The sequence below is a fragment of the Phragmites australis genome, chromosome 4 (genome assembly GCF_958298935.1).
Source record: "Phragmites australis chromosome 4, lpPhrAust1.1, whole genome shotgun sequence".
Taxonomy (NCBI): Eukaryota; Viridiplantae; Streptophyta; class Magnoliopsida; order Poales; family Poaceae; genus Phragmites; species Phragmites australis.
In genome coordinates, this window is record NC_084924.1 from 37,136,875 (window position 1) to 37,151,259 (window position 14,385).

The 14,385-nt window shown below is 46.7% G+C and overlaps 1 protein-coding gene across 1 annotated transcript; it reads right to left on the minus strand.

The window, feature by feature from the left end:
- Positions 1 to 8,385: 8,385 nt before the first annotated feature.
- On the minus strand, positions 8,386 to 13,936 carry LOC133916326 (xylan O-acetyltransferase 6). Its single transcript, XM_062359946.1, has 4 exons — positions 12,698 to 13,936; positions 10,679 to 11,059; positions 10,442 to 10,600; positions 8,386 to 9,210 (listed from the first exon to the last, which is right to left on the minus strand). Exons 1-4 carry the CDS (start codon positions 13,468 to 13,470, stop codon positions 8,838 to 8,840), a joined length of 1,686 nt encoding a protein of 561 aa, XP_062215930.1. The 5' UTR covers positions 13,471 to 13,936; the 3' UTR covers positions 8,386 to 8,837.
- Between the last annotated feature and the right edge of the window lie 449 nt (positions 13,937 to 14,385).

Sequence of the window (14,385 nt, forward strand, 5' to 3'; positions counted from 1 at the left end):
ACACTCCCCTGCCGAAAGAATTTTCATTTTCTTCTACCCTCTAACATTTACCTTCATAAAAAGATTTTCTCTCTCATTTCCTATAAGACAGAATTATCTTTTGATTCCTTTTAGACCTGGATATTGAGTCGGCTTTGCCTGAATTGGCTTATTCTAGTTCATTATCATAACGAGCCAAGCCCGCTCGGCCCGTTAGGTTAATAGGCCAGAAAGTTGGCTCAACTTGGTTCGTTAAGCTTGCGAGTTAGGCACACTTTTTAATAAAAATATATTTTTATTTCTACTATCCTACTAATAGAGAAGCTATGAGTGTCTTTGAATTGTCAGAAATTTCAGGAGTTCTGAAAAGTTTATTGCATAATTTTCAGCACGAATGGAGAAAAACTCCTACCCAAATGTGACTTAAAACTGCTCAACACCACTCGGTTAATTCTGTCTGCCAAGAGAGATTGTCAGTTTAGGAGCTCATCTTTCTTTTTAAAAAAAGACGCATTAGAAATCACCATTTCTTTACCATTTATATGTTATTCTAAAAATAGGTCTTGCCCATTTTTTTTAGGGTTGTTAGCGCCGCATAGATTTAGAGTTTTAAACCTCACTTAATTATCAGTTGCTTGTCTCGATAAATTACTCTTTCGGTAAAAAAACTACAGGCGCATCAACAAGACTTATCTATCATGCGGGAGAGATCTACATGTTTGGCCTTGTGGCCGAGGCAGCGAGTTTTGTTGGTGTGGATGGGTCTAGTGAGTCATCGAGTGGTGTCGCATTAAGGGCACTTATGGTTGACGGCGGCATGGGCATAGGACCTTGGGTGTGCACAGCATTTGTGACAGACTAGAAACATATATTGGAACTGAGAAGAGGCCGGTAGGAATATGGATCGTGCACTGTTTAGGTGGGCCGGCTGATATTATGTGGCCTTGGCTGATCAGGCTCGTAAACGGTTTACAAGCTAGCTCGAGCTAGCTCATTAATTAAACAAGTTAATATGTTAGCTTAGCTCGCTATAAAATACATCGAGTCGTGCTAGCAATGAGGTAAGTTAGCTTGTAAGCTTCGAGTTTTTTATCTACCTCTTATTTACAAAAATTTTTCAAAAAGAAGTTGTTAAAGATAAAAAAATAAAGAAATAAAAATAAAAATAGAAATAGAAACTAGAAAAGAAATAAATAGAAGAAATATAATTAGAGATGATCTAATCATCCACGTACGCGCGAACGGGACGGGAGTTGGTAAGCAAACGGCGACGCAGAACCCAAAGATGCGAGACGTGTGTATCTAGACGTTCAGTATTGCGTGTCAATGTTCGGTTTGACTGATTTACCTTTCCTTACTTTGTTGTATAAACTGTACACGACCTGCTGGAGACTGAAAGAATCATATCTTATTCTTGGTCAACCTGTCAAGCTTTGTCTATGGATCATGGTAGCTTTAGGCTCTATTTATTTTAGATTATAAAAGCTGAAATAAACAGCTAGATTGTAAAAGCTGGATTTTGATCATAATTTAAAAGCTGAAACAAACAGCTGGTTGGAAAAGCTTGATTGTTACAATCCAACACACAGATTGTAACAATCTAGCAATCTGCCTTCCACCAGATTGTAACAATTCACAATCCAGCTTTTACAATCCAGATTTTACAATTCAGCTTCTTACAATCCACAATCCATAAGCTACTTTTCACAATCTACAGCTGAAACAAACAAAGCCTTAGCTTCGTTCTTCCGCCTGTTATGTTGTCGGTGATGACTCATGACCAGAAGTGGGAGCTGCCTGCGCAAACGACCGACGTATCCAGGGTTTCTTCTGAAGAAGCGTATACAGGTTTTGGAGAGGCCGAGAAGGAACGCAAAAACTTGGCGCACGAACTAGAGAAGTGCCTGGTTTTGATTACCCATCCTCTCTCACTCTCACTCTCGGCAATTCTAATTTTTTCAGCAAAATGAACATCAACAACCAATACGCACTGTGCTGTTTTTGGGCTCTTGGGCTCGCTTTTCGTTTAGTTGGGGGGGGGGGGGGGGGATATTTGGCCCAACAGTCGTATGAAAACGGTTTTGAATCGCAATTCAAGGGACTGCTACAGCAGTTGAGTTGCCAATTTTTATGTCCCTATAAAAAGAGTTGCCAATTTTAATGCGTGTAACAGACTCTAGCGTTGGCGGTTACTCCAGTACTGTAGCACAGCCCTTTTGCAACCCGGATTAGATCTGAGGAGTAAAGCTGCAAATGATGCTGATGTTACTCTCAAATGGCGGGGCCCTCCACATTCCGCATCCGCGAATTTTGTGCGTGTCCTATACTTACTAGTGGTTCCCAATAACTAATGTCGTTGCCTTGATGAAGTCTGCAGCCCACCATTGTAGTGGTTGTGCTCTGCATGGTCTCCTGGGCCCAGCTGCCACCTCCAGTTCAGTGTCCCCTCCTCGGCAAGACGCTGTTGGACACAGGGAGTCCAGGCATCTTTCTTGGATTCTAGGCATACGCAGCTGCCGGAGCATCACACGACTGCAACCAAGAATCCAACTATCCATGCATGATTCTGCCTTTTCTCGTGATATGTGCCTTTGCCGGTTCCTTCGAAAGAAACCATCTTCTGTGCCAAAGTTATATGCTGCATGTATATAGATCCTCGTTTTATCGAGTTGTCGATACTCTCTTGACAAGTTTTTACCCTAAATCCAATCAGTACTGGACCGAATGAGTTCAGCTGGACTGGTTCTTTGTTTTCACATCTTTTGCGCCTCAAATTATATGCCGCCTGATTATCGATCCTCGTTCTAAAAGGGAGCTATGCCTCCCGAGCAAGAGCTTTCTACGCCTTTGATCTTTCATGAAGTGCAGTCTAGCGGTAAGTAAAAATATTTGATCATCAAATATGCGTAATGAAGAGGAAGATATAAGATTTTGTAAAAGTTTTAGACATCTCTTAGAATAATAGCGATACAACATGTTTTGCCTTGATTAATCTTATAAGAAGACAATTATAGTGAGGGTGTATCTCGATGAGTTATCTTCTGTTCTAAATAATGAAGCTATTGTCGAACGAATCTAATCGTGATTCTAATCTACTGTGGATCTCAATTGATTATTTCCGTGTCATGCCCCAAAAATACAAACCTGGTCATAGAGCACGTATATGCATCATGACATCGTGTTTAATGTTTTTGGCTTTCGTTTTAAGTGTTCAATTTTTTTTTGAAAATAGTACGTTGTTAAGCAACTCAAGTTTTCACCATATATTTATGAGTGAGAATTACTTTTAGAATAGTTTAGATAGCCCAAAAACATTTAGGAAGGAAGGAGAAAAAATGGTAGAAAAAGATAAAAGAGAAAGAGTTTACTACACATGGGTCTATCTCGCGATCTGACCACCAGGGCTTAGAATGCCTATGTAAAGCCCATTGACCACTTCTTACTCTCTCCCTCACTCATTTCCACCTTGATCCAAACCCAATAGAGAGACAAGGGAGTACCCACCTTGACCACCATGATGGCCAGAGATCGACGAAGAAGGCCTTCCCCAAGCTTCACGAAGCCTCCCGAGCTCCTCCTCGTCATCATCCTCACTGGTGAAGCTTTCCACGTGTTATCTTCCACCTTAAGGCTGAGCATAAAATTGGGCGAAAAGCTTGAAGCTCGCAAGCTAGCTCAGCTCGTGTCTAGCTCGTTCCAAAATCTAACGAGCCGAGCAAAAGTTTTAGCTCATTTATATAATGAGCTAGCTCGCGAGCTGCTTGCAAGCCAAATGAGTCAGGAGGCAGCCCATACAACATTGTGCAACCTAGTAGCCCATTTGCATAACCAAATATATACCCATACTCCTAGGAACCCTAACTCAGCATCCCATTTATATTCTCATGTAGCTGCCGCAACTGGTGCTTAAGGGATGAGGGATCGACCGCATGGGCGTAAGGGCTGCGAGGCCCAGGCGCCGAGCCGCCAGCTGCCGGTGACTCGGTGAGTGGTGAATTGGCAACACCATCCTCCGTCCATAGCAGTCCTCAGTCCCCCGCCCATAATGCCCGTGCCTTCGGCGACCCAGATCCCCATCCACCTCGACTGCTCGGTGCCATCGCGGACCTCTGTTCATGTCACTGGTAGTCCTCTGTCAGCCAAACGAGCTGGCTCGTGAGCCAAAAGAGCCGAGCCGAGCCAACTCATTATCTAAACGAGCCAAGCCATAACGAGTTGAGCTGGCTTGTTATCTAGCCCTAGCCGATCACCACCCCGGAGCCCGACCTCCAAATCGAAGCCTCATCGGAGCCGGACAAACCCCTAAGTAACTTTGCCACACCAAGCTGAGACTTCCCCGATCGTTTCCCCATCATCCATGAGCTCCAACCTATCCCTATTTACTTAGGACCGAGCTCCACCCCTAGCCATGGATGTCATCCATGTCGCCCTAGAGTTTGGACCCATGCATGTTACCCAAACAACACAAAATGAGCTCTCCTAGTCTTGTAGAGTGTTTTGGAACCACCCTTGGTCGAAGGCATTGCCAAAGTTGTCACCAAGGTGCTGCTGGCCAGGCCCAGCGGTCTGACTGCCACCTGGGCCGGTCTGACCGTCGGGTTAGAACTTGGCCGATTAGATTTAGTCTCATACTCCATAGTTATGAGTCAAACCGCCATTATGACCGGTCTGACCGCTAGACCCCCTGGTTTGACCGCCATCGGTCAAGTCTGACTGCCATAGCTACTTAGTAGCATTTCTTCTCTATTCGACCCTCACGGTCTGACCATCACCCCACCCCACCCACCCCGGTCTGATCGCCAGTTACTCAGAACCCAGTAAGCTTAGTTTGTCCAAGGCATTGCTTAAATCTTGTCTAGCCCAATAAAATCAAGTGTTCTTTTGCAAATATTTTCATGACATGACACGTTGCATCTCGTTTACGATCATGCATCATAAAGCATACCTCTTAGCTCGTTCTTTTATTCATTTGATATGTTGTTCCATTGATTAGAGAGTGACATTTCAACGGGTCAAGAGGTTGAGACCGAGATCCAACTGGAGGTGTATGTGAGTGAAGCACCGAACAATGAGGCAAGCATCTATCATACTAGACCCTTATTTTACAATGGTCATGTGGATGAACTTGCTATTATTGTATGAGTTAGTTGCATTAAGTAAGTTTTCAGTTAGGGATGTCTAATGGGTAAGTCCTATCTTGTTGCATTACCTTTCTTGTGATTGATGTTACCATTTCCTTGTAACTATGGGTAATGAATTGAATCAAGTCTAGTGTTTGATATATGCTTAGCTATACTTAGCGTACCGGTAGAAGTCGAGCGATGAATTTTGTCATCGTTCGCTTGTTGTAGAATATGTAATACAATCTATACGATGAAAGCTAAGTCAATGTAGTAAAGTAATGTTGGATTACGAGACTTGAGCGGGTGATAAGGACAAATGATAAAGGAGTCTCGGATGTCATAGCCCTACTTAAGTTGATTAAGGATCATTCCGATGTTTGCATGTGCCCAACACTTACCATGCTTACCACATATCCGTGTACGGGACAGATAAGCTGAATATCTTATATCATGTGCATCGACTAACCTGTTGTCTTGAGGTGTGTCAAGAAAAATTATTAGATGGAGCAGTTTATATTGGGATGGCAAGGACCCTAAGGATGTCCAATGGGGAAGAGCCCCAATGAAAACTAGGTATCCTCAACAATGTAGGCACGGTCTGGTATGATGCAACGCGTATGAAAAAGGTTGTCATGGGTGCCGAGAGGATGAATTCATATCATGTGGGTAAAGTTGTACCCCTTACAGTGTGTAAGAATAATTAAAATTGTCGTGCTCTCGGTTATAAGCATGCTTGGTGTCCTGACATTTTGTTGTAGAGCCACGTGATGATCTTGAGATAATGGTCATGCTCATTGTAGATGAGTGTGATGAGGAAAGGTTAATATGATCCATTCGGGTTGATCCCCTATTTAAGGTTACTCATTATGGTTATGTGTAGGATTTGAGAAATTAGGGTCATGTTAGTGTTGAGTCGCTTAAGTCTTCATACTTAGGTGCCTACATATAAACATGATTAAAACGGCGTTTGAGCAAATGCGTTAGCTTATGACTTAGTTTTCTTGCCACCATCCAAATACATTATCCTTCAAGTCGGGAATATATATACCCATATATGTAAGTCTTACGAGTACTTTCGTACTCACGGTGCTATTGTTGAGTTTTTGTTGCACGCAAGGACGAGCCGGTGTTTGGCTAATTTTACCATGCCGATGCCGGTGATGGTCAAGAGTAGAGCCAAATGATATGAGACTAACCCTGGCACACCACCATAGAAAGGGTCATCCGCACCCCCTTATCACTGCCAATTCAAAAATTACAGGTAGTGACAACATATCACTGTCGGCTTGAAAGCTCCAGCCACACATAAAAAGCCGAGGCAACAAGAACCAATAGTGATAGTGATTAACTCTGTGTGTTAGTAACATGAACTGCCAGTGATGAATACAAACCGACAGTGATATTGGCTCATCAAAAGATGTGCCTTTTATAACCGGCAGTGATAATGGCTGTCACTTCGAGTTGTGTTTACGAATCGAGAGTGATACTTAAAATCCGTACGTCTTCCACGTGTGACTACCAGGCTTCACGCGCTGGGCTGCTCGATCGTATTCCTAGCGACTTTAAATGTTCTCTCTCCCTCGCCCACTATCACCCCCCTCCACCTCTCACGTGATCCACATGGATCCGCTACCACTTTCACCCCCTTCTCTGAGGATGCTTCCCACACCCGCGTCTTCATCCAGGGAGGAGGAGGCCATGTCGGACGAGGCAGCACCTCCCACCTCTGATTTTGGCATTTTGTTGGGATTCCCCTTGTCGGACGACGAGGTGTGGGACACATTCATCGATGAGTCGCTGAGGGCCAAGAAGGCCCGGACAAGCTCCTCATCATCGTCGTTGTCGGAGGAGGAGGACGAGGAGGAAGCCAACAACAACGACAAGGATGAGGATGACGATGACTACGACGGCGACGAGGTCGTGGACTTCCGTTCGTGGGTCAAGTTTCAACTCGACCACGCAGTTAGACAACGCGCGCGGGTTTTCGCACGCGTTAGGATTTTTGCGTTGTTGTCTACATGACGATAGCTTTTTTGTAATTAGTATAAAATATATTAATATGATCATTAATAATGTTAATCTTGTTTAAATTAATGCATCAATGTTTAATTTTATATTTAGATTGATGCGATAGGTGATTTAGATATGTGTGAGCACATGGCACGTCGGTTATCGGACGTGTGCTAGCTCTCATCTTTATAGCCAGTTGGCACGTTCAATTAAGCCGAATGTGATTTGGATGGCTCTCACATTCTGCTTCTATCTGACTAGGTTTGTTTCATATTGCTTTCCTGACTTCTAGCTTCCAACCTCGCTTCCATTTCTCTTCCTTTTTTTTCTCCTCCTTTTAGATGTACCCCTCTCCTCCTTATATAGTCAGGTTGGGGAGACATGTCATACTCGGAGTCTCTTGTTGGATATTGACCTTGGCTTCCTAACGTTCCCAACTAAACTAAGAGATTTAGGGGGAGTCTGTCCCCACCTATGCGTCCTGATCGGGGGCCCAACCAACCTTAGCTTGGTAGCAGTCACATCCCGTGCGACTGCTATAAAAGAGAATCGTTGTCTGGCACTCGGGACGACCGGTTCATGAAAACCTTAGCTGCCCCCTAAAACCCTAACCGATCCTCAGAATGTCGCCTACAGGGTGAAGATCACCATCGCCATTTCATCCACGACATCACGTCAATCAGCTACACCAAGTCGGCGACCTCTTCATCACATCGATGTCCACAACATCAACCACGCATCCACGTGCTACCTGATTGCACTACACCATGATCTACCCGAGCCATGTTTTATAATTTGATTAAATGTTAATCAGAGTATATAATGTTTAATTTTTTCAAAATAAAATATGACTAATATTTTCTAAACGGATGAAGTATTATACAGTAGTTCTAGAACAATTAGGGGCCGTTTCGTAGAGTTCTGATTCCGTGGTGAGAGTGATTCTATGGTGGAAGTAGGGTGAAAGTGATTCTGTGGTGGAAGTGATTCTATTTATAAAATCGTTTGATATGCTAGTAATGGAAGTGATTCCTGAGATAAGATTGTGTTGAAATCAAGAAGAATCAATCGGGAATCAGGTAGAAGCTAGTTTTTTCAGCTCCCATCTCGCTATACAAAACGGGAAGTGATTCCCACGCAGAATCACTCCCCGACCAATCCGTTTGGCAACGCTGGGAGCGATTCCAGCGTGGAATTAGCTCCGAGAGCTCTACCAAATAAGACCTTAGACTTACATAGTTGTCGCTTGGAGGTTAAAAAGGGAAAAGACAAGGGGCTCCAGAATCGTCATGATTGAAGAACAGATGCACCTCCTAGGCATTTATACCTCTCTTAACCTTGGGTGCACCCAGCATAGTGTAAAACACAAAAAAAAAAACCTTCTTTACATGTAACCCTCCTTTGCTTGCTTTCCCTCTTGCATCTCATGCAGAACTTTTTCCTTTCTCCTAGCCATCCTCAGCAGGAGAAGAAATGAGCGAGCTACTACTGAACACCAGCTCGCCACGAATTTTTGTTATCCTACACCCTCCAGTTCTTCTTTCAATAAAAGAACTACTAGTTAACAACATAGAACAGAATTACGCGACCAAAGGAAAATCGGTAAAAAAAAAAGTGAAAAAAAGAAAGGTGGCGAGCATCCTTTTGCCAACGTTGTCCTTGGCTCTTCCTGCATGGCAGTAACAGCGGAGCCTCGTCGGAGGCCCGTCGTCAGCTACCGGAATCCTACTGGTCTGCGTCGGCGGGCCAGGGGCTGGAGGCGATGCGCGCGTAGAGGAACTGGTTCCACGTGTCGGGCAGCCCAGGGAGGCACCAGTGGATGCAGTCGGCGTACGTCTTGGGGTCCGCCTGCTGCTCGGGGGTGAGGAGCTTCCCCTGCCGGAGCGTGTGCACCGACGTGTGCGCGTCCTTGCGCAGCTCCGACAGCGCCGTGATGTCGACGAAGTGGGTGGGCACGCGGCGCAGCGTCGGGAGCACCTCCTGCGCGCCGGCGTAGAGGCGCCAGTCCGTGCCCACGTCCAGCGACGTGCTGCGGTTCGTGATCGGCAGCGTCTCCATCGCACACTTGATCCCGCCGTGGTTGCCCCACGCCTCCGGCCTGCTCCATTCAGATCGGGATGCAGAAAGCGAGTGAGTGAGTGACCCGGCACCGGCCAATAGAAGTGCGGCTTCATGAAAGTTAAAAGCGCCATCATCCGTGCTCAAAGGGCGGTCTCACTTGCACGTCCTAGAGTCGGTCGTCCTGACTGCTGAGATACTCTGATGATGCATGCAACAACAACATACGTATTGGTGCCATTATTACTGCATGCGAGGCTTTCTTTATCGGTATTCCACGGCGATCAGAATAACTTTGCAGATTGAGCACTACAAGAATCTCTTTGCGCACCCAAAAATATTGGAAAAGGATGCCAGCTGCAAGGCTGTTCTAATGTTCGTCTTTCTGGGGCTCAATTAGTAAACCGGGCAGGAGTATCGATCGCTTGCTCTTGGTTTTAGGTAGGTGGGTCCACGTCGAGATGCATGCCTACGGGTGGGCCTAGAATTTTATATGGTCCACCTGCATCACCGTATCTTCCAGTCTCCACATGTACGTACTAGCAACTCCATTTGAAAGGGCTTTTCTCTGAAAAAAAAATGCAGGCTTATCCTGGCCTATTCCCATAGTGATTGGGGTGTAATGATGTCTATAATGTCATGATGCATTTCCTTATCTGTTTGTTAGGTATGGATTGATCACATTTCAACTGATTATACACCGGCGTCAACCATCTTTCTGACGGGCATATAACCTGAATTAAAGTTCAGGAAGTTATTTGATAAATCTACTGTGCACAGCTCCTTTTACCCTGACATGGAACCCAACCCAATGAGTCCTTGGACAGGAATTGTCTAGGCAAATACAGCAGCGTACTGTGCGCAGCGTTGACACCTCCAATGCCGTAATGAGCAGTATGAGCAATAGGCTGGCCATGTGATCGGAGACCATGCTGCTACTACTAGGACACGAGTGAAGGCGGCTTGTACTACATCTCTGAAGGCTGAATGGTCTTTCTCATCACCTAATTAGGCAAAGCAGGTGTCCTTGCTAGCAAGGAGTAGGATCTAATTCACCATCACTGTCGTCAGTTTTCCGCTCGCAAAGGCAGCGCTGATCGCTCATGCAGCACCTAATTGACAGGGAAGTCACTGTGCGGTTTCAGGTTTCGATCGATCTCCCTCTTGGTAAACCAATGCTCAAGGAACCATGCTTACGATTTAAACAAAGCACTAGCAAGTACTCCAGAAAGAAGTTGCTAAATAGCAGTGGCAGGCTGGGAATGGCTTACGTGATGTGGTTGGGCGACATGCCCATGAAGAAGACGGTCGTCCTGTTGGGGTCAATGTTCCTGTCGACCCATTTCGCCCACGTCTTGAGCACCTCCTTGTACGCCATGGGCCGATCCACCTCCACGTACTCCGTCGAGCCCTGGTCGAACGAACCCTTCCTGCCAATTCCGTCACCCAGTGTCAGCCAGTGACATGCAAGCAGGATGAATGAACAGCAGCAGTGGTGCAGTACTGACAGGACTTTCATGTCGAGGGTGTTGAGCCACCAGATGTAGGTGTTGAAGACGAGGTAGTCGACGCCGACCCAGTTCCGGGCGTGCTTGGCAATGGAGTGCCACTGGATGATGCGGTCGGGGACGCTGTGCACCTTGGGGTTGTCGGAGTTAGACTCCACCAGGAAGGGCGCCCAGTAGAACTCTACCGTCGCGTTGTACTCGTGCGCGTAAAACACGTTGCTGGAGCCGCCGTTGACGAACTTGGTGAGCGTCTTCTGGCCCTTGGGGATCACGGACTGGACCAGGCACACCATCGACTCCCACTGGTTCCGGTTCAGCGAGTCCCCCACGAACATCAGCCGCTTGTTGCGCAGCCGCTCCAGCAGCAACCGCGCGTCGAACCTGCATGCACGCCTGCCTTTCGTTAGACTTTTCATCAGCTCCAAATCCACGGATGGCCTGGCTCAGTTTATTTGCTACTCACTGACAACAGAGCCGAAACAGAGCACTAAGTATCTTCTAGTCACGTTAAGTTGTGGTGCAGCTTTCTTGGGGCTGACACAATTCCAAATTCTGTTCATCAATACTATATATGAATTCAGTCTTGGCTATGGCAGGGAAAGGTTTTCAGGTGGTTGGTCTTACAACAATTTACTAGCCTATTTAGAAAGCCAGAAACAAAACTTCCTTTGAGAAAAAACTTATTCGTAATCTAGTGAAATTATATTTCATATTTTTCATTTTTGAAAATCTAGACAGACCTTCTGAAGGGTATGGACAAAGAGAAATCGATGAAGGATGTACAATGTCTGCTTAATACTATGATGAACATTTTGGTTCTCAACAAAATCAAGTGTCCTCTGTGAGGTTGCTTCCGAGTTACAGTGTGACGATATCTGACGCTACTGTTGATGTGGGTGCCTCTCTGCTGAGGATGAAGATATGAACAGCTGAGTTTCTATTGCTCTCTGTTCAGTCTTTTGCGTGAAGTTTGGTTAAGATGTTCTGGTTATACTTCTATGGAAGCTTAAACTAGTCTCTATTAGGCTTAGTCTATGTGCTATAATCGCTGATGAACTCTCGCTCTATCCTGTCTGTATGGGGTGTAAGTCGTAACAAATTGGTATGATTCCATTACACGGTAATGGAAAAGGGGTTCCTCGTTTTTTAAAAAATATTGTGGTGCAGCTCTTTCCAGGTTGGAAAAGCAAATATATTGGCGTGCACATAACCCCACATTCCTGTCTCGCAACTTAACACACACACTGGTACAGTGATGCTATTCCCACTCCATTCTGCCTGCGCAAATCTCGAACGTTCATCTACGTACTACTGCATCAATGTGTCTGCGCTAAAATTTAAAATTAGATAACATATGCGATTATATTTATCGAAATAGATAACATACAGTGGTATTTATAATTTTAGCATCTGTATTCGGTACTTTATTTATCGAAAACTGACTTTCATTATACATACGCCAAAAATACGGGTCCGGCCATATTCAGGATACGAGATACCTCATGTGCCGAATATAGTTGGACTCGTATTTTTTCGACATACGGTGTACCAAAAGTAAGTTTTTGGTAAATAAGGTACCGAATACGGATATTAAAATTGTAAATATAATAATATATTATCTATTTCAATAAATACAATCGAGTATATTATCTAATTTTGGATTTTGATCATGTATCTGACAAGATGACCTTTATTTTTTTCGTGTCCTTATAAGCAGATTCTTTTTTTCTGAAAAAGAATCTGCTGGTACCGTATGTTTACTGCTGCTTGTCGTTGACCGTATGGAAGTGACGTGTGCAGAAAACGGTAAAAACCCGCATCAGTTTCCAGAGAACAGGGGGGGGGGGGGGTGGAGTTTCTGAAACCGACGATGATCTCCGGGCGGCGCGCATCAATGCGCGCGCTTGGAAACGAGGCATTTCGCCTCGCGCTCCGGCAAACAAAAAACCTCAAAACAGAGCACGAATCGCTCGAGAAAATGAAGGACGAAACGATCAGAGAGAAGAAGGAAAATCGTACCGCGGGAGGTCGCAGTCGGTCGGCTGCCACCGCCACTTCTGGTACGAGTCGTCGCGGCGGCCGTTGCGCATGCAGGTGACCTGCTCCGTCAGGAACTCGCACTCCCCTTCCTTGTACACGGGCGCGTTCACCTCGTCGTACACCCAGTTGCCGCGGTACAGGTCGCACGTCTCCGGCAAGCTCACCACGGTCCGCAGCGCCGCCGTCGCCGCGGCGGCCTTCGCCGAGGACGCCTTCTCGGCCGCCTCCTCGTCCTCCCGCTGCTTCGCCTCGTCCGCGCCGCCTCCCGTCACAGTCGGTAGCGTCACGTCCCGGTCCTTCTCCAGCCCCTCGTCCACCTTGTCCGCGCCCGCGTTGGCATTGTTGGCATTGGCATTGGTCTTGGCGGCCGCAGCCTCCACCGTGCCAGTGCCGTTCCCGGCGCCGCCAGCCGGCTGCAGTGCCCCGGAGCCGTGCGCGTCGAGGACCCGGACGATGACCTCCTCCCCGCGCTTGGCGAGGGTGTTGACGGCGGCGTGCGCGGCGGCCTCGGCCTCCTGCAGCAGGTGTAGGTCGGGCGCCTTGGCGCGGATTGCGCCGGCGCTGAACTGGAAGTCCGTGATGGACTTGATGTCCTCGTTGTACAGGAACGTCGCGAAGACGAAGAGCGCAAACACCACCGCGGCAAGCGACAGCGGCGCGCCGTTCTTGCGCGCGGCCACGCCGGCACCCAGCGCCGCCTGCTTCATCGCGAACGGCGCCGACGCGAACACCGACTTGCGCCGCTGCTGCATCTCCGGAGCTCTCCGGGTGGCCTCCCGCGCCCGCGCTTTAAAGAAACTTACCACTCCCCGCCGCCGCCACCGGAGCCTTTTCGGGGTGGCGCACGCACACACGAAAGATTGAGAGTAAAAAAAAAAAAAAGCTTCTTTGCTCTGATTTCCCCTTCTCCCTTCCCTCTCCGTGAGAGAGATTGAGAGAAGAAATGGAGCTAGCTTCGCTTATCGCAGCTCTTGCTTGCTGCGTCTGCGTGTCTCCCCTGTCCTTCTCGCCTGGCTCTCTCTATATATGTCGTCGATCCCTTCACGGGTTTGGTGCCCTTTTGTTGGAAGCGTGCCTTTCCTTTGCTTCCCTGGTATGTTTGGTTTGGTTCGCCTGCTTTCTTCTTTTATGGTTGCCGGATCTCTCCTCTCCACCAACAATTCTAACTCTATTTTCTATCAATACTAGGATTTGGCTCCCCTTCACCTTCTCCTTCTTATGTGCAGAGAGAAAGAGGTCATAGAGGTAGGTCAAATGAGTAACATGCAAGCTTGTAAAGCTTCCATGTGGGGTTTGGAGGTTAAGCTGCTGTTGTACATGTACGCAGCAATGTGTGTCAGTGCGTATTCATCCATCCTCTTCTCGTTCTTGCCTTCTTGGTGTGTACGTATGTATTCTAGTTTCAGTTGTTGCTTGTTCTTCATTCATTTTTTTTCCTTTTCGTTTTCGGTACGGGATGCAGGGGCCAGCATGGCTGTATTGTATGGTCGCGAGCATTTGTTTATGGATGGATGGAGTGGGTAGACTGTGGCTGTCTCGTCTGGGGTGGGAGCGAGCCTAGATGGCGAGATGGGGAAGCAATGGCAACTGAAGTAGACTAGGAAGGTCCACCTGGAGGCGGCGGCTGCGTCACTGCCCCTTTCATTTTTCTTTTCTTTTTTAGTAAG